The following is a 26,448-nucleotide window of genomic DNA, read 5'->3' on the forward strand; positions in this document are numbered from 1 at the left end:
GAAATAATACCACACATTTACAGCCATCTGATCTTTGACAAACATGACAAAAACAAGAAATGGGGAAAGGATTCCCTATTTAATAAATGGTGCTGGGAAAATTGGCTAGCCATAAGTAGAAAGCTGAAACTGGATCTTTTCCTTACTCCTTATACGAAAATTAATTCAAGATGGATTAGAGACTTAAATGATAGACCTAATACCATAAAAACCCTAGAAGAAAACCTAGGGAATACCATTCAGGACATAGGCATGGGCAAGGACTTCATGTCTAAAACACCATAAGCAATGGCAACAAAAGCCACAATTGACAGATGGGATCTAATTAAACTAAAGAGCTTCTGCACAGCAAAAGAAACTACCATCAGTGTGAACAGGCAGCCTACAGAATGGGAGAAAATTTTTGCAATCTACTCATCTGACAAAGGGCTAATATCCAGAACCTACAAAGAACTCAACAAATTTACAAGAAAAAAACAAACAACCCCATCAAAAAGTGGGCAAAGGATATGAACAGACATTTCTCAAAAGAAGACATTCATGCAGCCAACAGATACGTGAAAAAAATGCTCATCATCACTGGCCATCAGAGAAATGCAAATCAAAACCACAATGAGATACCATCTCACAGGAGTTAGAATGGCGATCATTAAAAAGTCAGGAAACAACAGGTGCTGGAGAGGATGTGGAGAAATAGGAACACTTTTACACTGTTGGTGGGATTGTAAACTAGTTGAACCATTACGGAAAACAGTATGGCGATTCCTCAAGGATCTAGAACTAGAAGTACCATATGACCCAGCCATCCCATTACTGGGTATATACCTAAAGGATTATAAATCATGCTGCTCTAAAGACACATGCACACGTACGTTTATTGTGACACTATTCACAATAGCAAAGACCTGGAACCAACCCAAATGTCCATCAGTGACAGACTGGATTAAGAAAATGTGGCACATATACACCATGGAATACTATGCAGCCATAAAAAAGGATGAGTTTGTGTCCTGTGTAGGGACATGGATGCAGCTGAAACCATCCTTCTCAGCAAACTATCGCAAGAACAGAAAACCAAACACCGCATGTTCTCACTCATAGGTGGGAAGTGAACAATGAGATCACTTGGACTCGGGAAGGGGAACATCACACACCTGGGCCTATCAGGGGGAGGGGGTAGGGATTGCATTGGGAGTTATACCTGATGTAAATGACGAGTTGATGGGTGCTGATGAGTTGATGGGTGCAGCACAGCAACATGGCACAAGTATACATATGTAACAAACCTGCATGTTATGCACATGTACCCTAGAACTTAAAGTATAATAATAATAATAATAATAAAAATTCTTTTTTCCATCTTGAGTTAATTTTTTTATATGGTTAAAAATTAAGGATCCAGATAAGGCTAGCCAGTTATCCCAGCACCTTTTATTTAATAGGGATTAACACCCTTTTTTGTTAAGCATCATTCCCCCTCCATGAAATTTTAACACCACGGATATGCTGTGTATTTGCCTATGTACTGTGACTTTTTTGAGGGCTGCATCTCACTTAATATCTATGTATTTTCCTCTTCCCTTCCCCACCAAGAACCAGTTTGCCCTCTTGGAAGTGATCTTGCCTGCATTGAGAATGCATGGCTTAGTCCTATTTTAGTTGTTAGTAATGTGTGTTACCAGAGTTCACATGGTCTTCTGAGATGCAGTGTCAGTGTGTAAAGGAGAGTGTCTATTCCAGCATGTTTATTTTCTATTAGCATTCTTTGAAGGTGTCAGATAAAAAAACATGCAGAGCAGATAAGTTGACACACTATAAATAAACATCTAAGTCTTAAAATAGCTTGTGGTTCATCACCCAATCGTTTTCTTACCAATGTTTAAATATGCTAAATACAATTGCTTAATAGTAATTACTAAGGAAAGTTTTTCTATAGCATATAAATTTGTGTGAATGGTGGTGGTATACTTAACACTGTTAGTGATTTGGCTTACATTTGTCTTCAGTTAAATTTTGATAAAAAAAAGAAGCAACGTGAAGTGGAAGGCAGTATCAGAAAAGTTAGGTTCTGGTAAAATGAGAGATCATTCTAAACACTTGAGTGCTGAACATAAACAAATACCAGTGAAGATAGAGTAGGGCTACAGGTGAAAAGAAGGGGCACCAGCCAGCACTATCTAGAACAGCAACTTTAGCTAGGTCAGTTTTGCTTCTCCTTCACTTCTTTCACTTGATGAAATGAATAAATTTAGAATGACTGTTACATTTAAACTTAATTGCCTATTAAAAGAGTCACTCTGTTGTGATTGTTTGTTGTTTAATATCATACTCTTCTAGTTTCAAGGAATTAATTTGTCAGGCACCTTTTTGGTAATAAGTTTATTTAGTTAATTTCATGTGTCTAGAGATTTCCATGTCACAACTTCTTTCTATTATAAGGTAAAGGGAGTCAGAGCTTTATTAGTAACCCTTCACCATTTCAGGGACATACCCTGCAGAAGTACACATCTTCCCAGATGATTTTGACCAGCATTTTGTTTTCATTTTTTGTTTATGACTCTAGGGATGTCTGATCTAGACTAAAACAGCTTCACCAAGATTTTTGTTTAAACATAAAGCTATATTATTTTCATCTCTGTTTTAGACATTCCTATGCTATTCAGATATGACCCAAAATCAATAAGCCCTTGTATGAAGTGAGCTTTCATGTTTTACTCCATCCTTCCCTCCTCTATCTAATAATGCCTACGCTGCCTTTTCTTTGCATCATTTAGAACTCCTTCTTTGTGTCCCCACTTTCTTCCCAATTTGTCCACCTTTTTTTTTTTTTTTCCTTCAGAGGCCAGAGGCCATAATTCTTCCTTTTGCCTTTCCAGTAGGGAATGTTTATTTTGCCACACACTACCCAACTTTGGGCCTAGTAACTTGGCCCTGTCACTATTGCCTGGAGACTATTCGTGTCCTCTCATGAAAACCTGTTCTTTATGAGGCCTATGACATTGTACCACACTTTGTCCTATTTTGTTATTGGCATCCATGGCTGACATGCACCAGATGGTTGCCCACTATTCATCAAGAACTTTGACACTTGGCTGATAGTCCTTCTTTCTAGATCACTTTGTGCCATCATTTTGAGCAGCCCACACATCTAACATTCTGGCCTTCCAGTTCCTTCTCTTATTCTCTACCTTTTTATGTTCTTGGCTGTACCTTGAGCCTTCTTAGCTAACTGACTCTCCTCTGTTTCTGAGATCTTCCCATTCTGACCACAACTTCATATCCTTTGATCTCTCATATCCATATTCAGACTTGTGCTTTAACTTCATTGAGACCACTGTATGTGATTTTTATTATTATTATTATACTTTAAGTTCTAGGGTACATGTGCACAAGGTGCAGGTTTGTTACATATGTATACATGTGCCATGTTGGTGTGTTGCACCTGTTAACTCGTCATTTACATTAGGTATGTCTCCTAATGCTGTCCCTCCCTACTCCCCGCACCCCACAACAGGCCCCGGTGTGTGATGTTCCCCTTCCTGTGTCAAGTGTTCTCATTGTTCAGTTCCTACCTATGAGTGAGAACATGCGGTGTTTGGTTTTTTGTCCTCATGATAGTTTGCTGAGAATGATGGTTTCCAGCTTCATCCATGTCCCTGCAAAGGACATGAATTCATCCTTTGCTGCATAGTATTCCATGGTGTATATGTGCCACATTTTCTTAATCCAGTCTATCATTGATGGTCATTTGGGTTGGTTCCAAGTCTTTGCTATTGTGAATAGTGTCACAATAAACGTACGTGTGCATGTGTCTTTATAGCAGCATGATTTATACTCCTTTGGAGTATATGGTAATGGGATGGCTGGGTCAAATGGTATTTGTAGTTTTAGATCCTTGAGGAATCACCACACTGTCTTCCACAGTGGTTGAACTAGTTTACAGTCCCACCAACAGTGTAAAAGTGTTCCCATGTCTCCACATTATACTTTCCTTTTCTCCTATCAGCTCCATTCTGGCCACATTTCCTCAGCTAGTCAGTCATGACTTTTCTTTCTCACTGTCACTCTTAACCGCCTTGCTCCTTTTCGTTGTGGCTGCTCAGAAAATCTCCTGTTAAATCCATTGTCTACTTTTGGCCCTTTCACACCTGGAATCTTCTGTGGTGGTACAGAAAATTAGTCCTATCACAGATTTAAGGCTTCCAACTCAGCTGGGCCCTCAAATATGGTTTGATAGTCCTTTTGCTTTTCTTAGGCCAGCACCTTTCCCTATTTTCTTTGATGACTATGTTGGACTTTTATATCTCAAATCCTATACCCCAATTCAGGCCACCCACCTGACATATGCTTGTAAATATGCTTGACCCTTGCTTTTTAGAAAAAAACAAATGATCAGATATAAATGCTCGATTTCATCTCTCCAGTTTGCATACTTACCTGCAGTAATTTTCACCTGTGGGTCATTTTCCCTACCTCATTAAGTGTATTCTGCTGTTCATTAGGGTACACTTGCCCAGGATGCTGTGTCTTAATTTCTGTGGGATCTTAATCCAAAAATTATCTCTGATTACCTTTAAATTCTTTTTCTGATTCCTTCCCCTCAACTTGGAAATATTAGAAAGGAAATATATGCCTTTTTTCCTCTATATATACACCTGTGTATTTCATACACATACACCTTTTTCCTTTTTTAAAAGAAGGGCTCTTGTAGCCTCACTTCTTTACCTGACTGAGTGACCATGCATCTTGGTGATTCAAGATAATTTCAGTTTATTTCTATCTGTTTAGGATCCTTTTTTAGTTTTAAAACTGCAGTTTAGATGGTGGGTTATATGGTCACACTATTCCTCGCTGTTCCTTTTTTACATGGAATATTATATACTACCTTTCTCAGCTCTTTCTCTTCAATCAATAGTTATATGGTTATTCCTTCCCCTCTGCCTCCACTGAAACTGTTCCAGCAAGAGTACCAAAGACACCAAATTGCTAACTTCCATGAACACTTTTACTCTTCATAAATTTTGGTTTTTCTGCAACATTTGCATTGTACGTGATTCCTTTCTTTTCATCTTCCTTACCCTTTTTTTTTTTTTTTGAGACAGTCTCTCTGTCGCCCAGCTGGAGTAGTAGAGTGGTGCAGTCTCGGCTCACTGCAACCTCTGCCTCCCAGGTTCAAGCAATTCTCCTGCTTCAGCCTGCCGAGTAGCTAGGACTACAGACATGTGCCACTATGCCCGACTAATTTTTGTATTTTTAGTAGAGATGAGGGTTCACTGTGTTGACCAGGCTGGTCTTGAACTCCTGACCTCAGGTGATCCACCCACCTCGGCCTCCCAAAGTGCTGGGATTACAGACATGAGCCACCGTGCCTGGCCCATCTTCCTTAACTTTTGTAACTTTGCTTTACCATGAGTTTTCTTTTCCTCTCTAGTAGTCTGTCGTTACTAATCTTCCCTGGCTTCTCTGCTTTTCTTCTCTCTGTTCTTAAAATAGTGATGTATCCTAAAATTCTAGTTTGTTAGTTCTTCACATTCTTTTCTATTTTCAATTAATATGTTCTCCCTGAAGGTTTCACTACCAATTGTGTGTCAGTAACTCCTGTGTCTGAAACTCTATTCCCGGCCATTCTCCTGAGCTCCAGACCATTTTTCTTTTTCTTTTGGAGATAAAGTCTTGCTCTGTCACTTGGGCTTGAGTGCAGTGGTGCGATCTTGACTCACTATGACCTCTGCCTCCCAGGTTCAAGTGGTTCTCCTGCCCCAGCCTCCCAAGTAGCCGGAATTACAGGTGCCCACCATCATGCCTGGCTAATTTTTGTATTTTTAGTAGAGATGGGGTTTTGCCATGTTGGCCAGGCTGGTCTCACACTCCTGATCTCAGGAGATCCACCCACCCTGGCCTCCCAGAGTGCTGGGATTACAGGCGTGAGCCACTGTGCCCGGCCACCAGACTGTTTTTCATCAATCTGTTGCACATCTTTTCTTCAGCTGTCTCACAGCCCCCTTGAACTCAATCTGGCAACACCCTTTTCCCAACTTACTCCCCCTCCCAAGATATTCTTTATCTTGGTTAATGGTATCTCGTGTCATCAAATCTGAAACCTGAGAGTCAGCCATTTTCATCCTTTATTCCCCATATACTCTTCCAGTTCCTATCTCTGCCTTCTAAATAAGATCTAGCTCTATCACTTTCTATTTTCAGTGCTATTCCTTAGTTCAGAGTATAACATTGTTTTCTCCAGGATTCTCTCTGTCTTATCAGTTCTTCAGGTTTCTGTCTGATTTTCTAAAATGCACGAGTGATCTTGTCAGCTATTGTTTAAAACTTTTGCTTACTCATTGCCTGGATGAAGAAGTCCGTATGTGTGTGTTGAACTAGTTATGTCTGTTCATCTGATGCTCCAGCCCGCCCTTATAGCTGTGCCTGTTACTTCAGTGCACACTCCTGAGCTAGGGTCACTAAGAATTACAGCAGATGCTATTTTCTTCTTCCAGAGAAGAGAATGCCCTTCTCCCCTGCCCATCACTTGAAGTTGAAACTTGCAGTATCACTTCCTACTCAAGAGGCCAAGGCCATACAGAATGATTTAGATAATGGACTGAAAGACTGCCTGGAATCTAAACCCAGCTTTGATAGATTCACTAGCTAGCTGTGTTATTTTGGGTAGGTTGTTTAATCTCTCTATGCCTTAAATTTTCTTAACTGTAAAGTAGGGGTAATTGTAGTACCAGCCACATAGAGTTGTTGTAAAGATCAAATGCATTACTGTTGTGAAAATTAAATGAATTAGAAGATGTAATGCACCTAGAACAGTAGTAGCTGGCATACAATAGATGTGGTGTGTTAGTTACTATTTATTATTTATTGTATATAATTAATGGTTTTTCTTCAGTAAACTCTTACCTGACCTGCCTATGCACATCTCTTATCTAGATTGTAAGTTTGCCTCAGTCATATCATGTATCACATTGATAAAATCATTTGTCTATCTTTTCTATTAAGACTGAGCGTTTCATGGTATGGCCATCTTTTTCTTTACATGCTGAATGAACGCTTTTAAGTCAGTGAATGAATACATAAAGAATGTGACAGGAGAAATATTCCCAGTACCTGGCATTATGCTGTGAGTGTGGTAAATGTTTAATATGTCTGTTTTAGGCTGGACGCAGTGGCCCATGCCTGTAATCCCACCACTCTGGGAGGCCAAGGCAGGCACATCATGAGGTCAAGAGATTGAGACCATCCTGGCCAACATGGTGAAACCCTGTCTCTACTAAAAATACAAAAATTAGCTGGACATGGTGGCGCACACCTGTAGTCCCAGCTACTCGGGAGGCTGAGGCAGGAGAATTGCTTGAATCTGGGAGGTGGAGGTTGCAGTGAGCCGAGATTGCGCCACTGCACTCCAGCCTGGCGACAGAGTGAGACTCTGTCTCAAAAAAAAAAAAAAATCTCTGTTTTAATGAGATGTCTATAATGTAATGTAACTTGATTAATATAGTTTTACTTTTTTTAGTAGTCTTTCTCTTTTAAAAATTGAGCTATAATTTACGTGTAATAAAATGCACATATTTTAAATGTATAATTTATTTTGAAAAATATATGCATCTATTTAACCACAATGGCAATAAAGATAAAGAACATTTTGATCACTCTGGAAAGTTCCTTAGTATACATTTCTACTCCATTCGCCTGACTCCCCACCCCTGATCATTGCTTTGATTTCTATCATTGTCCATTAGTTTTACCTCTTCTACATATGAATAGAATTATCAGTATGTGCCCCATTGTGTCTGGATTCTTTCACGCAACAGTAGTTTTTGAGTTCATCTTTGTTACCGTGTGATCAGTAATTCATTCCTTGGTATTTCTGAGCAGTATTTCAGTGTAGAAATATATCATAGTTTGTTTATCCATTCTCTGTGGCATTTGGGGTTAAATAAAACTGCGGTGAACGTTTCTGTGAAAGTATTTGTGAACATTTATTTTCATTTTTATTGGTTAAATTCGTGTGAGAGGAACTGCTGAATCATAGCTGCCAAGAAATACTCTAAAAATGGTTGTACACTTTTACACTCCTACTAACAATGTATGGGAGTCCCAAGGGCTTCGTATTATTGCCAGCCACTGGTGTTATTAGTTGTGTCAATTTTAGCCATTCTGATGATTATGGCCATGTTTTTTTGTTTGTTTGTTTTTGTCTTTGTTTTGTTTTGAAATGATGCTTCGCTCTTGTTGCCCAGGCTGGAGTGCAGTGATGCAATTGTGGCTCACCACAACCTCCACCTCCCGGGTTCAAGAGATTCTGCTGCCTCACCCTCCCAAGTAGCTTGGATTACAGGCATGCACCACCACACCTGGCTAATTTTATATGTTTTTTTAGTAGAGATGGGGTTTCTCCATGTTGGTCAGACTGGTCTCGAACTCCCGACCTCAGGTGACCTACCTGCCTTGGCCTCCCAAAGTGCCAGGATTACAGGTGTGAGCCACTGTGCCTGGCCATGGCCATGTTTTAATTTGCATTTCTCTGATGATTAACACTGTTAATTATCATTTCCACATACTGATTATCGATTTATATATATCCTTTTGTGAAATGCCCAAGTTGTACCTGTACCCTTTTAAAATTGGATTGTTTATTGTTTACTGCTTTGTGGGAGTTGTCTTAGCCATTTATAAGTGCTTTATCAGATATATGCATTGCAAATGTTGTCTTCCAATCCCTGGGTTGGCCTTTTTTTTTTTTTTTTTTTTTAGCTCTTTTTTTTGATGTTCAGGTTTAAAATTTGTATAAAGTCCAACTTACCAATTTTTTATTTTATGCATAGTAGTTTTTGTATCTGGTTTAAGAAATCTTTGTCTAACCTAAGGTGGCACCATCACCTGTGTTTCTTTATAGAAGCTTTATAATTTTACCTTTTTCATAAAGTCCTATTTTAAATTAGCAAAGAATAGAAATTCACAAATAAGTTTGGTAATAAAGCTTTTTTTATTATTGCTGAGATATACTTCACATTCTATAAAATTTACTCTTCTGAAGTGCGTGATTCAGTGTTTTAGATTCGTTTGGTGGTGGTTGTTTTGTTGTTGTTTTTGTTTGTGGTACATTTACAAAGTTTTTTGGTGACTACCACCACTGTCTAATTCTAGAACATTTCATCTCCCCAGAAAGAAACCCCATACACATTGCAGTCATTATGGATTTGCCTATTCTGGACAAGTCATATAAATGGAATCATCATACGTAGCCTTTTTGTGTTTGGCTTTTTTTCCTTAATTTAATGTTTTCAAGGTTCATGCATGTAGTATGCATTCTTTTTATGGCCAGATAGTTCATTGTATTGACATACCACATTTTGTTTATTCATGAGTTGATAGACATGACTTTTAACTTTTTAAAGAAAGCACGTTTGTTTTTTCTTTTTTTTTTTCCAGATTGTGGAATCCATTCACTCCTGAAATATTTAGTGCCTATGATATTACATTTACTTGGGGATGTGTAGTTTTACTCATTTACGAAGCTTGGGACTGGAAATTCAAAGATGAATAAGATCTTCCCTCAGGGAGCTTTTTTTTCTAGTGGAAGAAACAGGCATGTGAACAGATAAATTACAGGACAATCTGATGAAGATACTATTAGATTTATAATCTAAGGTAAAGTGTAATCCCAAAAGTCAGTGGCTAACTCTGCTTAGAGGAATGAATAAGAACTTTATAGAGGAAGTGACATTTAGAGCTAGATCTTTAAGAATAAATAAGAGTTTGCCAGAGAGAGTGAGAATATTTCAGGTAGAAGACATGGCTTGTACAAAGGCATGGACTTGATATATCTTGGCACCTTTGAGAAGATCAGTATGATGATAATTATGGGTAACATGAAAGGAGTCCGGAAAAGCAGATCTGGGCCAGCCCATGAAGAGCTTTACATCTAAGAAAAGGAACTTGGATTTTATTCTTTGGGTGTTTGGGAGACCAAAGGAGTTTGGCTAAATGAGATGGCATCACTGCTTATATATAAGGTCTATTAGAAGACCTCATATCTAACGAAGCCCAGCTTTTTATTTTTTCCAGAAAATTTTGTCCATATTAGGCACCTTTTAAAAAATAAATATACTGGCCAGGTGTGGTAGCTCGTGCTGCCTGTAATCCCAGCAGATTACTTGAGGCCAGTAGTTTGAGACCAGCCTGACCAACATGGCAAAACCTATCTCTACTAAAAATATAAAAATTAACTGGGTGTGGTGGCACATACTTGTAATTTCAGCTAATTGGGAGGCTGGGGCAGAAGAATCTCTCAAGCTCAGGAGACAGAAGTTGCAGTAAGCCGAGATCATGCTACTGCACCCAGCCTGGGAGACAGAACGAGACTCTGTGTCAAAAACAAAACAAAACAAAACAAAAACCAAAAAGAAAGAATATACCTCCCCCCAACACAAACCATTCTCTCACTACCACCTTCTATCATAGTTTGTTGACTTACCTGAAATTATCATGTTAATTTATTTCTTTGCTTAACTACTGTTGTATCTTTCTTCCAGAGCAGGTTCTTTCTTGTCTTGCCCTAACCACTGCTTGACACATAGTAGTTACATATCTGTATTTAATGAATAAATGAACTATTCTACCTCTAATATCTTAAATTCTAGGATCCTGCCCTGTGAATTATAGCCTCCTATTCCTTGTACTGTCTGTCTTGCACTCTCCTTTGCGTTTTTTTCATCTCTTTGACCCTACTGCCTCCATTTTCTTCTGTTATCCTTGTTCCATCACTGTGTTCCCTAACTAGCTTAGATCAATTCAGCTGTATTCTTGTCAGTCTTCTACTCCATTTCCATAGCCTTTCTTTTCTTTTGTTCCGTATACCTGTCAAAACCCTTACCTTGGCATGGTCTGATCCAAATTCAAGCCCATTAGGTCCTACTGGAGAAAATAACCTAACTGTAGTTTGCAGCCAGTACATCGTCCTAGGTCGTAGTCTTCAACATTATGTAGATGTACAGCGTTGCCTGGAAATCTTATGTTTTGTATTCAACATACACTCATGCACTAGTGAATGATGGGGCTCTGTTCTGAGGAATGCATTTTTAGCAATTTTGTTGTTGTGCAAACATCACAGAGTGTAACACACACCTAGATGGATGGTATAGTTGGCTACACACCTAGGCTGTATGGTAATAGCCTTTTGCTCTTAGGCTACAAACTTGTACAGCATATTGCTGTGCTGAACACTGTAAACAGTTGTAACAAAATGGTAAGTATTTGTGTATCTAAACATATCCAAACATAGAAAAGGTACAGCAAAAATATGGTTTAAAAGATAAAAAGTCGGTCGGGCACAGTGCCTCACACCTGTAATCCCAGCACTTTTGGAGGTTGAGGCAGGCAGATCACCTGAGGTCAGGAGTTTGAGACCAGCCTGACCAACATGGTGGAACCACATGTCTACTAAAAATATAAAAATTAGCCAGGCGTGATGGCATGATGGCACACGCCTGTAAACCTGGCTACTGGGGAGGCTGAGGCAGGAGATTCACTTGAACCCAGGAAGCGGAAGTTGTAGTGAGCCGAAATTGCACCACTGCACTCCAGCCTGGGCGACAGACTGAGACTGCATCTCCAAAAAAAAAAAAAAAAAGATAAAAAGTGGTACACCTATTTAGGGCACTTAGCGTGAATGGATCTTGTGAGACTGGAAGTTACTGGGTGAATCAGTGAGTGAGTAGTCAGTGACCGTGAAAAACCTAGGACATTATTGTACACTACTGTAGATTTTATAAATAAGCACTGTATACTTAGACTACATTAAATTTATTAAAAAATGTTTTTCTTCAATAATAAAATTAACCTTAGCTTATTGTAACTTTTTTACTTATAAACTTCATAATTTTAAAATCTTTTGAACTGTTGAACTGTTGTGTAGTAACACTTTGCTTAAGACACACATTGTACAGCTGTACAAACATATTTTCTTTCTTTATGTCCTTACTCTATAAGCTTTTTTCAGTTAAAAATTTTTAAGCTTTTTGTTAATAACTGAGACACAAACACACCATTAATCTAGGCCTACATAGAGTCAGGATTATCAGTATCACTATCTTCCATCTCCACATCTTGTCCCACTGTAAGGTCTTTAGAGGCAGTAATACACATGGAGCTGTCAGCTCTTATGCTAATAATGCCCTTTTCTGGAATACCTCTTGGAGGATCTGCCTGAGGCTGTTTCACAGTTAATTTTTTTGTAAATAGGAGTACACTTTAAAATAATGACAAAAAGTGTAGTAAATTCATAAACCAGTAACATAGTCTTTTTTTTTTTTTTCAGTCTGTTGCCCAGGCTGGAGTGCAGTGGCACAGTCTTGGCTCACTGCAACCTCTGCTTCCTGGGTTCAAGCGATTCTCCTGCCTCAGCCTCCCGAGTAGCTGGGACTACAGGTGCATGCCACCATGCCTGGCTAATTTTTTTTCTTTTTGTACTTTTTAGTAGAGACGGGATTTCACCATGTTAGCCAGGATGGTCTCCATCTCCTGACTTTATAATCTGCCTGCCTCGGCCTCCCAAAGTGCTGGGGTTACAGGCGTGAGCCGCTGCACCCAGCCAACGTAGTCTTTTGTTATCAAGTATTGTGTATTTACATAATTGTATCTATAATACCTTCATATGACTGGCAGTGCAATAGGTTTGTTTACATGAGCATCACCACAAAACAATATTTTGTGCTACATTGTGATGACAGCTACAGTGTTACTAGGCAATGGGAGTTTTTGAACTGCATTATAATCTTGTGAGACCACCATCGTATATATAGTTTGTTGTTGACCAGAACGTATGACTGTATTTTATTTCCCAACAACTGCTATTATCTTTTTTACTCTCTACTATCCCCACATCTTACCACCTTTCCCTTACTTCCATTCACCTGCTTGACAAGGAAAATGGATCTCTTAGCTATGGATTCCCTCCGCACCTTACCTTCATATCTACAAATCTTTGTGCACCCATGTACATCTTTATCTCCCTTCTTTCCATCCTAGTGTGAGAGTTATTTTCTTTGAGCTAATCCTTTCACTTGTGCTCTATATCCTGTTCTTTACTTCCTCAGAGGCGTTGTGTTTCTCCTTGACCTCAGATTCTGTCATCAACATACATGTAAACCTGTTCATGCCATGGTATTTCTTTTTATTTTCTAAAATATTCTTTTTCATTGGTTTCCATGAGACCCCTTTCCCTATTTTCATCCTTTGTCAGTCTGTTCCTTTACAGTTTCCTTTTCATAGTGTGAAAGCACAATTTAGTAGAAACAGTTGAGTGTGATGCAAGTCATTGTGGTTTAAGGAGGAGTCTCTGCTTTAGCCTGGATGTCTAGGTAGGTCTTTATCATTTACTACCACACAGACATTTGCTGATTAGACAGAAGAAAACTAGAATTATATTTTCTGTCAAGAATTTGGGATGAAGATGTTTTATGTTGCCAGTTATACATAGTTTCACATACGTTGACAGAGTTAGGGTTAAGGCTCTCTTAAGGAAGTGAAGAATTGTGCCTGGTGGACAACCCACACAATGGCCAAAAATATTCACAAACTGTACCTCTGACAAAAGTCTAATATACACAATCTATAAGGAATTTAAACAATTTAACAAGCAAAAACAACCCCTATAAAAAGTGAGCAAAGCTATGAACAGACACTTCTCAAAAGAAGACATGCAAGCTGCCAAAAAAACATGAAAAAATGCTCATCATCACTAATCATCAGAGAAAGACAAATCAAAACCACAATGAGATACCATCTCACACCAGTCAGATTGGCTGTTATTAAAAAGTCAAAAAATAACAGGTGCTGGTGAGGCTGTGGGGCAAAGGGAATGCTTATACACCATTGATGGGAATGTAAAGTAGTTTAGCCACTGTGGAAAGCAGTTTGAAGATTTGTCAAGCAACTTTGAAAGAGAACTACCATTTGACTCCGCGATCTCATTACTGAGTATATAAAAGAAAACAAGTTTACCAAAAAGACACATGCACTTGTATGTTCATTGCAGCATTGTTCACAATAGCAAAGGCATGGAATCAACCTAGGGTCCCATCAGTGGTGGATTGGATAAAGAAAATGTGGTACATATGTACTATGGAATACTATGCACAATTGCTTCAAAGAGAATAAAATACCTAGGAATCCAACTTACAAGGGATATGAAGGACCTCTTCAAGGAGAACTACAAACCGCTGCTCAATGAAATAAAAGAGGACACGCACAAATGGAAGAACATTCCATGCTCATGGATAGGAAGAATCAATATAGTGAAAATGGCCATACTGCCCAAGGTAATTTATAGATTCAGTGCCATCCCCATTAAGCTACCAATGACTTTCTTCACAGAATTGGAAAAAACTAAAGTTCATATGGAACCAAAAAAGAGCCCGCATTGCCAAGACAATCCTAAGCCAAAAGAGCAAAGCTGGAGGCATCACGCTACCTGACTTCAAACTATACTACAAGGCTACATTAACCAAAACAGCATGGTACTGGTACCAAAACAGAGATATACACCAATGGAACAGAACAGAGCCCTCAGAAATAATACCACACATCTGCAACCATCTGATCTTTGACACATCTGACAAAAACAAGAAATGGGGAAAGGATTTCCTATTTAATAAATGGTGCTGGGAAAACTGTCTACCCTTAAGTACAAAGCTGAAACTGGATTTCTTCCTTACACCTTATACAAAAACTAATTCAAGATGGATTAGAGACTTAAATGTTAGACCCAAAACCATAAAAACCCTAGAAGAAAAGCTAGGCAATACCATTCAGGACATAGGCATGGGCAAGGACTTCATGCCTAAAACACCAAAAGCAATGGCAACAAAAGCCACAATTGACAGGTGGGATCTAATTAAACTAAAGAGCTTCTGCACAGCAAAAGAAACTACCATCAGAGTGAACAGGCAGCCTACAGAATGGGAGAAATTTTTGCAATCTGCTCATCTGACAAAGGGCTAGGATCCAGAACTACAAAGAACTCAAACAAATTTACAAGAAAAAACGAACCCCATCAAAAAGTGGGCAAAGGATATGAACAGACGCTTCTCAAAAGAAGACATTTATGCAGCCAACAGACACATGAAAAAATGCTCATCATCACTCACCATCAGAGAAATGCAAATCAAAACCACAATGAGATACCATCTCACGGGAGTTAGAATGGCGATCATTAAAAAGTCAGGAAACAACAGGTGCTGGAGAGAATGTGGAGAAATAGGAACACTTTTACACTGTTGGTGGGACTGTAAACTAGTTCAACCATTGTGGAAGACTGTGGCAATTCCTCAAGGATCTAGAACTAGAAATACCATTTGACCTGGTGATCCCATTACTGGGTGTATACCCAAAGGAGTATAAATCATGCTGCTATAAAGACACATGCACACGTATGTTTATTGTGACACTATTCACAATAGCAAAGACTTGGAACCAACCCAAATGTCCATCAATCATAGACTGGATTAAGAAAATATGGCACATATACACCATGGAATACTATGCAACCATAAAAAAGGATGAGTTCATGTCCTTTGTAGGGACGTGGATGCAGCTGGAAACCATCATTCTCAGCAAACTATCACAAGGACAGAAAACCAAACACCGCATGTTGTCACTCATAGGTGGGAATTGAACAACGAGAGCACTTGGACTCAGGAAGGGGAACATCACACACCAGGGCCTGTTGTGGGGTGGGGGGAGGGGAGAGGGATAGCATTAGGAGATATACCTAATGTAAATGACGAGTTAATGGATGCAGCACACCAACACGGCACATGTATACATATGTAACAAACCTGCACGTTGTGCTCATGTACCCTAGAACATAAAGTATAAAAAAAATTAAATATAAAAGACAAAAAACTGATTCATATTTTAGTTCCCCTGTTAAAAAGGTAAACCCTAAAGGAGCAGTTTCACTCATACAGAGACCCTTGTGAAATTTTACTATTTACTGTCCTAACATTGTTTGTTCCAAGTTAATTAGATAACTGGTCTAACTAGTCTATATCTTAATCAGTAAATGTCTGTATTCATTTTCAAGGCTTATATCTAGTTAGCATAATCATTTTCTTATTTTACAAAATGCCTTAGAACATAAAATCAGGTATTTTTCTCAAAAATTGACTAAATGATATTTTGTTCCTTCGTTATTCATCTGAATAGTTATAAATGCAAGAGAATATAGTGACCCATTTCATTGTCTTAAACTTTTTTCGTATTTTGTGGTTTTACTCTTTCTTCCTACTACAGTAATTGACTAAATAATATTTTATTAAGTAAATTGACTCAACAATTGACTAAAAAAAAAGAGAAAATGTGGTACATATGTACTATGGAATGCTACACAGCCATAAAAAAGAATGAAATCCTGTCCTTTGCAGCAACACGGAGGCAGCTGGAGGCCGTTATCCTGAGTCAATTAATGCAGGAACAGAAAATCAAATAGCACATGTTCTCAGTTATAAGTGGGAGCTAAACAGTGGATACTCCTGGACATAAGGATGGCAACAATAGATACTGAGGACTAGTAGAGCAAGGCAGGAGGGAGAAGGGCAAGAGTTGAAAAACGTAATGGTTGGGTTCTGTGCTCACTCTCTGGGTGACAGCATCAATTGTACCCCAAACCTCAGCATCATGAGATATATGGATGTAACTCCTGAGTATGAAAGTTGAAATTATGAAAAATGAATATCCTGTTGTAACTAATAAGAAACAGCTCCTGGCATGTCAGTTCTCCCATTTCTTAGCAGCTGTCCTGTGATTTGTATTGTGTTCAGTTCACCGGATATTTGTCATTTGGTTTGTTTTCTCTTTCCCTTCTTCCCTACCTCATCCACCCCATTAATCTTTTAAATTGTGGAATGTAATGGATATATAAAAGTACATAAAACAAATGTGATGTACTGTTTAAATACATACTGTAAAGATCCATGTCAGCACTATCTGGTCAAAGCAGAACGTTGTCATTGCCCCAGTTCACCTGTTATGTCCCTTTTCTGGTTACACTTTTCCCTCCACCTTACTCCTAGAAGTAATTACTCTCCAAACTCTGGAGGTCGTTACTTACTTTGTTTTCTTTATATTTTAAAAACTAAGTATGCACCCCTAGACAAACATTGCCCGTTTTTAACCTCTATATATATAAGTAGAAAAATACAGTAGCTATCTGTGTGTGTGTGTGAGTCATCGTCTGACTTCTTTTGCTTGTGGTCTATCCATTTTTGCCTATAGCTGAAATTCATTCATTGTGATAAATTTTTCTGGAGTGGAATTGCTGGTATCAACTTCATTTTTACTGGGATTCGTTTGTGTGTATATATGTATACACACACGTATATAATAAAGTATACACACACATGCAGATATATATACACACAAAAAAAAACATTTTTATATATATAGACTTTTTCAAAAACTTTTCTAAAGAGATTGTACCAATTTATTTATTTTTATTTTTATTTTTTGAGACAGGGTCTCATTCTGTCACCCAGGGTGGAGTACAGTGGCATGATCACAGCTTGCTGTAGCCCCGACCTTCCAGGCTCAAGCGATCCTCCCACTGCAACCTCTTAAGTAGCTAGGACTACAGATGCATGCTGCCATGCCCGGCTAATTTTTTTAACTTTTTGTAGAGATGGGGTCTCACTATGTTGTCCAGGTTAGTCTTGAACTCCTGGGCTCAACTGATCCTCCTACCTTGGACTCCCAAAGTCCTGGGATTACAGGTGTGAGCCACTGCACCGAGGAGTTGTGCCAGTTTATATTCATACCAACAGCATATGAGAATGTTCACTATACTTGATTGCTTTCTACTTTTTTGTTTGTTTGTTTTTTGTCTTGTGAGTCCTTTGCTATTATTTAAACGAAAGCCATTTCATTTTTCACATTTCCATATTGGAGAAATAGTAACAAAACTACTTAAAAATATGGGTTAACCTTATTATGTCATCTTGGTCCATCACATGAAATCAGTACTTATTTTCATTATGTTAAATATACTTATGTATATTTATTAAGTTAATGCTTTTAAAAATGATATGGGATAACTATACATATACTAAGTGATAGTTGCTACTATTATTTTTAAATAAAAATAATTTTGTTTTGCCTTTATTTTTACTTTAAAGTTTTCAGCCATGAACTGGTGATATTTTATATAAAGATCTATATATTATTTAACAATAAGATAATTTTGGGCTTTTATTATATAGGTTTATTTCTAAGAATGTATATGGAATATTTATTAATGTAACTCTAATGGATCTTTACTTTTCTTTCAAGTTGGCCTTTACCAGAGTTTGATCCAAGCCAGATTCGACTGATTGTATATCAAGACTGTGAAAGACGAGGGAGAAATGTTTTGTTTGACTCCAGTGTTAAGAGAAAAAATGAGGACATATCAGTATCGGTGAGCATCATTATTGATTTGGTTGACTTTTAATGTTGAATATTTTGATAATTCCAGTATTATCAAACTGGATAATTGGGACTGAGACAGAAGAAAATAACTGGATGTTGGGGCTGAGGGAGAAGGAAATGTTTGGTGAATCTAACATTTTAGTTTGAATAGCTGAGGAGTGGTTTGATGCTTAAGAGTCACAGAATTGGAGATGGTCAAGCAGACAGTTGAAATCCAAGGCTAACTACAAATGCGATAAGCATGTCTTATTTGTATTTAGATTGCTAACAACAGCTCAGCAGAACTTGGCTGAGGCTGATTTTTTTTTAATTATCTCGATTATTTTTTATTACTTTTTTGGCAAGCATTTATTGAATTTTTTTTTTTTTTTTTGTATTTGATAGTATCCTATTGAATTTCAACATATGACCTCTCCTTTACTCTTAATTTTGATTAATGCTATTCATTGTGTGTTTGTGCAGCTTTTTCTTTTTTATGTTAAACAGCCCTGTAAGAATTGACTCATGCTGTTTTTTGAACTCTCCTTGCATACCTTTTCTGGGATGATGCTTCATTTAGTCTCATTAATTTCTCTCCTGCTGATGTATTCCTTCTTCCCTCTCAGCTTTTCTCTTTGCTTGGAAACATTCAGAAAGCCTCTTTACTCAACACTAACAAAATATTTTTTACTTTTTCCTTCAGGTTTGTGTTTGTCTAGTTCAGGCTACTATAACAAAGTACTGTAGACTGGGTGCCTTAAACAAGAAACTTTTGTTTCTCCTAGCGTATTTGGGTTTTTTGTGAGGCTTCTCTTCTGGGTTGCAGACTGCTGACTTCTCACTCTACCCTTACATGGTGGAAAGAAGGCAAGAGAACTCTTCACAGTCCTTTTTATAAGGGCACCAACCCCATTCATGAGGACTTCATTCTTATGACCTAATCACCTCCTAAAGTTCCCACCTCCCTAATATCATATGTTGGGTTAGGACGCCATATGAATTTTGAGGAGACACAAGCATTCAGTCCATAACAGTGTCCTCTCTCTTTTCCCATCCCTGGCCTCTTTGTCCCTCTCAGTCATCTTTCTTGGTGTCTATTAGTGTCTCTCATTTTCCCTTTGTCTATCACTCAGGCTCTCTAGAGTGTCTCTTCTCAGTCTCTCTATCTGTTGGTCTCTCCTTGGTCTTCTCTGTCTCTTGGTGTCTCAGTAGTAATATATTGACTCTCTTCTCAAACTATCCAGTTATTACTCAACTTTCTGAAATTTGCCTATAAGTCTACTCTTCTTTTTATTATCAAAGTTTTCTAGAAATTTATCAGTGTCTAGAAATCAAACATTGTTGACTACTTCCGGTCTCATTTATTTTATTATGCCTTTATCCTGTATACTATCTCCCTTAGTTGAAAATTTATCCTCCTTCAGGGTTTATTTTATGACAACTTTATGAATCCTTTCTGATTTTCTCTAGGTAAATTTATTTTCTCCTCCATCAGAATTCTCATAGTTTGTTACTCACATTCATAGTCTTCTATATAATAGCTGTATTTGTATGTGTATTTGTTACTAGACTGGGAAAAAAAAATCTTAAAATAAAAAATTGTCCTGTTACTCACCTTTATTTCCTACACTGCACACTGCCTTACATGTGGTAAGTACTTAGGACATATTTTGATCAGTTGTAATTACTGTTAGGAAGTTTATTTTCAAAATCCTGTAAATACTTCCTGAAGATTTTATGTCTTCCTTTTGAACACTACCGTACATATTGAAATACTCATTGTTTGTCCTGGGTTCTATATATGGAAAGAAGGACATTGTGTTGTAAATTTTTTTAAACTTTCTACATTATAATTTGGGTTCATACATAATAATGACGTTATGTTTAAGCATTAGCAGTTTGCTGGATGAAAGTAAATTATTCAGCTTTGCTGTATTTGTACAATATTCTATTTTGCTATGGTAAATGTTGAAGTTACTTCTCATGTTCTTCTTTCTTAGTTTTAAAAAACTTTCCTTAGTTTAAAACAATTTACAAGAGAGAATAAGGACTACAAATACTATTTTGACCATTCAGTATACCAAAGCTTTTTATTTTTTTGAGACAGGGATTTTTGTTGTTGTTGTTGTTGTTGTTGTTTGTTTTCTTGAGACAGGGTCTTGCTCTGTCGCCCAGGCTGGAGTGCAGTGGTAGTCTCAGCTCACTGCAACCTCTGCCTCCCAGGCTCAAGCAATTCTCATGCCTCAGCCTTGCGAGTAGCTGAGATTACAGGTGTGCACACCACGCCTGGGTAATTTTTATATTTTTAGTAGAAATGGGGTTTCGCCATGTTGGCCAGACTGGTCTCGAACTTCTAGGCTCAAGCTCTCCGCCTGCTTTGGCCTCATAAAGTGCTGGGATTACCAGCGTGAGCCACCTTGCCCGGCCTATTTACCAAAACTTTTACTGAAAACATTCTTTTTAAAAAAATGAGAATATGATGTCACCATGAGTTATAAACAGAAAGTCAAGCTTTAGAATGTGAAGCTTACAAAATTGTTTTACTCTGTTCCCTTTATCAAAAAAGAAATTAAAACATTTTCTCATTTGGAAACAGCATCCGTCTGTCCTGCTATGTTGCCCAGCCTGGACTTGAATTCCTGGGATCAAACAGTCCTCCCTCTTCAGGCTGCTTGGGACAGTTTGTTATCAGCCTGAATCTGAATTTTAAGATTATTTTTGAAAAAGTGTCATTCGAAAGTTGCCAGGTAGGAGTAGAAGATAGTAATATTTGGGCCCACCCAATGTGTTTGAGTATATTTAGTTAAATCAAAATCCTATTGATTGTTTACTTTGAAGCTATTTCAGCATTAAAAAATAGTCACTGTAAAAATACTTATTGAAGTCCTTTTAAATGTGTAAGACACATGGCAGTTTTCCTTGTAAAGATTATAGATTATCATAACTCACTTTTAGTACCTTTTATCTGGAGTGGGAGAGAAGATAATATTTCACAGTGGAATATTGATCCATTTCTGCTTTTGGTTGAACCAAAGAATTGTCAATGAAGACTATAACAGCAGTTTATGAACATAAGCAGATCATTTTTGTATTTCCATGCAACACAGACATTGTGTATGTAGAGTATATTTAATGGGTTTTGGGAGAAAATTAGGAAGCTATGTATTTTATTTCATTTTAAATTCTATACAAAGTGAACTACATAAATGCTTTGATTATGTTTCAGAAACCAGAGTACTTTGCATGCTCAAATAGTGTCTTATGTAAGTTGAAATAAAATTGTTAATCAAGTGTATAGCTTTCTCACAACTCGTTTTTTCAGATCTATTATATTTTATGAAAAATGACTGTTGAACTATAAAACCCAATTAAAGTGAATATGTGTAGTGATCTTAAAGAAGTGTTACTGGAAAGGGGTCCGGATCCAGACCCCAAAAGAGAGTTCTTGGATCTTGAGCAAGAAATAATTCAGGGCAAGTCTGTAAAGTGAAAGCAAGTTTATTAAGAAAGTAAAGGAATAAAGAATGGCAACTCCATAGGCAGACCAGCCCTGAGGCCTGCTGATGGTGGATTTTTATGGTTATTTCTTGATTGTGTGCTAAACAAGGGGTGAATTATTCGTGCCTCCCATTTTTTACACCATATAGGGTAATTTACTGACATTTCCAGTGGCATTTGTAAACTGTCATGGCACTGGTGGGAGTGTAGTAGTAAGGACGACCAGAGGTCACTCTTGTCGCCATCTTGGTTTTGGTGCATTTTAGCCAGCTTCTTTACTGCAGCCTTTTTCATCATCAAGGTCTTTGTGACCTATATCTTGTGCCAACCTCCTATCTCCTCCTGTGACTTAGAATGCTTTAACCATCTGGGAATGCAGCCCAGTTGGTCTGAGCCTCATTTTACCCAACACCTATTCAAGATGGAGTTGCTCTGGTTGAAACACTTCTGACAGAAGAACCTTCCCATGTTAGAAAAAAATATTGAGATGTGGTTTCGATATGAGCACTAACATAGCCAAATGGATCCGTTGTGATTTTATCACGCTATTTTCCTTATCCTAGACATTGTTTTTATGTCAGCAACAGTGCAATGCTATTTCATGAGTTCCCAGTGAGGTTATATGACCATTCACATGTATCAGCTTTCACTGATTATAAACAAGAATAAAGTTGTACATCAGTAAATTCAGGCAACTTTGGAAAGGTGAATATAGATTTTAAGATATGGGAAACACTCTGAAGTATCATACAGTGCTAACTGAATAGTTGAGTCTTATTTATGATATCAAATTTGCACATAGTATTTGGTTAGATAATTGGATTTAAGTTAATATACAGAAATCAGTAAGCTCAATATATGCAAATAGCTTCCAGTTTGAACACATAAAAGTGAAACATTCATTTAAAATAGCTATAATGACAAAGTTGCCTATGCGTAAACTTAACAAAATCTGTAAGTTTAGAACTTTAAAAGTCTTCTTAGGCTGGGCATGGTGCCTCACGCCTGTAATCCCAGCACTTTGGGAGGCCGAGGCAGGCGGATCACAAGGTCAGGAGATTGAGACCATCCTGGCTAACACGGCGAAACCCTGTCTCTACTAAAAATACAAAAAATTAGCCGGGCGTGTTGGCAGACGCCTCTAGTCCCAGCTACTCAGGAGGCTGAGGCAGGAGAATGGCGTGATACTGGGAGGCGGAGCTTGTAGTGAGCCAAGATCGCGCCGCTGCACTCCAGCCTGGGCGACAGAGCGAGACTGCATCTCAAAAAAAAAAATTCTTCTTAAGGGACGTAAGAGCATACCTTCACAAATGGAAAGACAAAACATATTCTGTGGCAGTAGTCAATGTTATAAAGTTGTCCAAAGTGCTTTGTAAAATAATGCTGTCACAGAAACAGTGTTATCCTTATTTTTGTGTTTGGGGTGGGGGTAGTGTCTGGAACTAAATAGTGGATTCTAAAGTTCAGATGGAAAAAAATTAGCAATGATTGGTTGGAAAACTCTGAAAAAGAAGGGCAGTGAGGATGAGCCAGTCCTATCACATTTGAAAATATACTTTACAGTCTCAGTATTTAAGACAGTGTGTTATTGACACATAAATAGGCAATAGACTAATGGAACAAAATGGAGGATCAGAAATACATCCAAATACATGCAGGAATTTTGGTATATGATTAAGGCATCGTCTTAAATGGTGTTGAGACAATTAGCCATGTGGAAGAAAGATTAATTTGGACTCACATTATTACTACTTACTATTATTATTATTTTAGAGATGGGGTCTTGCTGTTTTATCCAGTCTGGCCTCAAAGTCTTGGGCTCAAGTATGAGTCACTGTGCCCAGCCTTAATTTAGATTCATATCTTACAGTGTACATCAGGATGAAATCAAGTATATCAAACATTTAAATATAAAAATATAGAACTATAACATTACAAAAGAAAAAATGAGGGAGTTCTTATATATCTGTGCAGTGGAAAAGGTATTCTAGGCTGGGTGTAGTGACTGATGCCTGTAAACCCAGCACTTTGGGAGGCCAAGATGGGTGAATCACTTGAGGCCAGGTGTTTGAGACCAGTCTGGCCAACATAGGAAGACCCCGTCTCTACAAAAAACATAAAAATTAGCTGGGTGTGGTGCTGAGTGTCTGTAGTCCCAGCTACTGGGAGACTGAGGCAGAAGAATTGCTTGAGTCCAGGAAGTGGAGGTTGCAATGAGTCAGGATCACACTACTGCACTCTAGCCTAAGTGACAAAGCAAGACCCTCTCCGTGGCCTGCTAAAAAAAAAAAAAAAAAAAAAAAGGCCAGATGCAGTGGCTTATGCCTGTAATGGCAGCACTTTGGGAGGCTGAAAGGCTGAATCACATGAGGTCAGGAGTTCAAGATCAGCTTGGCCAACATGGTGAAACCCCGTCTTTGCTAAAAAAAAAAAAGGACAATAATTAGCCGGGTGTGGTGGCACACGCCTGTAGTTTCATCTACTAGGGAGGCCGAGACACAGTAATTGCTTGATCACAGGAGGCAGAGGCTACAGTGAGCCAAGATTGCAGTCATGCCACTGCACTCCAGCCTGGGCAACAGAGTGAGACTCTGTCTCAAGCAAAGATATTTCTAACTATGAGTTAAAATTCAGAAGCCATAAACTAAAAGATTGACAAATTTGACAGCAATTTTTTTTTAAACTTGCATGATAAAACAAACAAAACAACACCATAAGGAAAGTTAAAAGACAAATGGCAACCTGGGAAAACACTTTGACAATATAAAATGCCAACTGTTAATATAAAGAGTTCCTAGAAATCAAGAACCACTCAGTAGATAATTGAGTGAAGGACAAGAGCAGAGCGTTGATATACAAATTGCTATTACACGTTTAATAAAATCTTACATTTATAAGATCCTCTCCCTTATCCATAATAAAGAAAATGAAAATCAAAACTGTATTGAAGCTGGGCATGGTGACACATGCCTGTAGTCCCAGCTACTCAGGAGGCTGAGGTGGGAGGATCGCTTGAGCTCAGGAATTTGAGGCCAGCCTGGGCAATATAGTGAGAACTCATCTCTTAAAAATAACAGCAGAAAAACCTATACTGAGATTTCAGGTCTTTCCTTTTCTAACGACAAAAACTAATGCCTGATGATCTGAGGTGGAACAGTTTCATCCTGAAACCATACCCCCACTATGCTACCCCAGTCTGCAGAAAAATTGTCTTGCATGAAACTGGTGCCTGGTGCCAAAAAGGTTGGCAACCGCTGTTGAGCACTAGGGAATACAGGTGAATAAAAAAAGACATAGTTCTTTTCCTCATAGAACTAACAATCTGACAGCAGAAAGAAACATTTAACAGATAATTACACAAATATGTGTAATGAAATGTGTATTTCAAGTATGTCTAATAAAAGTAATGATAGCAGCAGCTAACTTACGTTAGCACTGACTGTAAAGAGTAAATTATGTAAAACAGAAGAGTACTATCATTATTCCAATTTACAGACGAAGAGGTTAAAGGATGACAATGTTTTAGTGAATTACCATGAAAGGACTTCATTTAGTCTAGGGAGATAAGAAAGTGAACTTTTAAGCTTACACTATGGGGGAAAAGTGCATAAGAGTTAAGGTGAAAGAGGAAGCACTTGAGAGAGCTGGAAAGACATTCCAGGCTGAGGTAACCATGTATGTCCAATCTCTGAAACAAAAGGCAGTTTGCTAGAGGAAGAAAAGGGGCATACTTCTGTTCTAGGACTAAAGCATAAAAACATGCCTAAAAGTGTGTACAAAAGGATGCACATACACACACATACTATTCTCCCATCAGTTCCTCAGCTGTTTCTCTACTCCCTCCCATCTAGAAGTCGTGGCTTTTCTGAAACCAAACAGCAACAACTACAGTGGCAGATGGTCCTATAATGGGGGGACAAGGCGCAGTCAACAACAATCCCTCATGTAAGCACAGGACTTCTATAAGCAGGAATTGTAGGAAAAAGTGTTCAGTTTCGTATTATTTACTTTGTTATCTCAGATAAGTGATGCCAAACTTTAACCCACAAAAACAAATACCTTCAAATTATGCAAAAAAAGTTATAAATGTTACTGAAAAACACAACTGTCTTTCTATAACTAGGTTATAATTTGTATTAACTTTTTGAAACAATCACAAATAAGTTGCAAGTTCAATACAGAGAACTTTTGCTTTTCTGAATGGAATGAGAGTAAACTGCCTACTTGATAACCCATCAACGTTGAATATTTCAATGTGTATTTCCTAAAAACATGAACATTCTTCTACGTAATGACAATACAGCAAAAATTCAGGAAATCTTTGATATATTATAACCTCAGATCCCATTAAAACTTGACAAGTTGTCCACATAACATCCTGGAGAACAAAAGGATCCAGTTGAGAATCTTGCATTGCATTTATTTGTTATATCTCTTTAGAGAGAGATCCCTCGTGTGCACAATTCAGAATAGGATTCGAACTCCTATGAGGATCTAATGCTG

General features: G+C 38.0%; 1 protein-coding gene across 3 annotated transcripts in view; it reads left to right on the plus strand.

Annotated features, from left to right (window-relative positions):
• Positions 1 to 26,448, plus strand: part of FNIP1 (folliculin interacting protein 1) — a 159,202-nt gene that overhangs the window by 42,615 nt on the left and 90,139 nt on the right. For 2 of the 3 annotated variants that reach the window (XM_050792741.1, XM_050792743.1), the window contains exon 2: positions 18,331 to 18,457. In XM_050792741.1, the coding sequence (XP_050648698.1) occupies positions 18,331 to 18,457 (127 nt within the window). Of the gene's footprint in view, positions 1 to 18,330; positions 18,458 to 21,043; positions 21,195 to 26,448 lie in introns of those variants that run through there. The other variant, XM_050792742.1, reaches the window with a different exon arrangement.

This window comes from Macaca thibetana, chromosome 6, assembly GCF_024542745.1.
Source record: "Macaca thibetana thibetana isolate TM-01 chromosome 6, ASM2454274v1, whole genome shotgun sequence".
NCBI classification, from domain to species: domain Eukaryota; kingdom Metazoa; phylum Chordata; class Mammalia; order Primates; family Cercopithecidae; genus Macaca; species Macaca thibetana.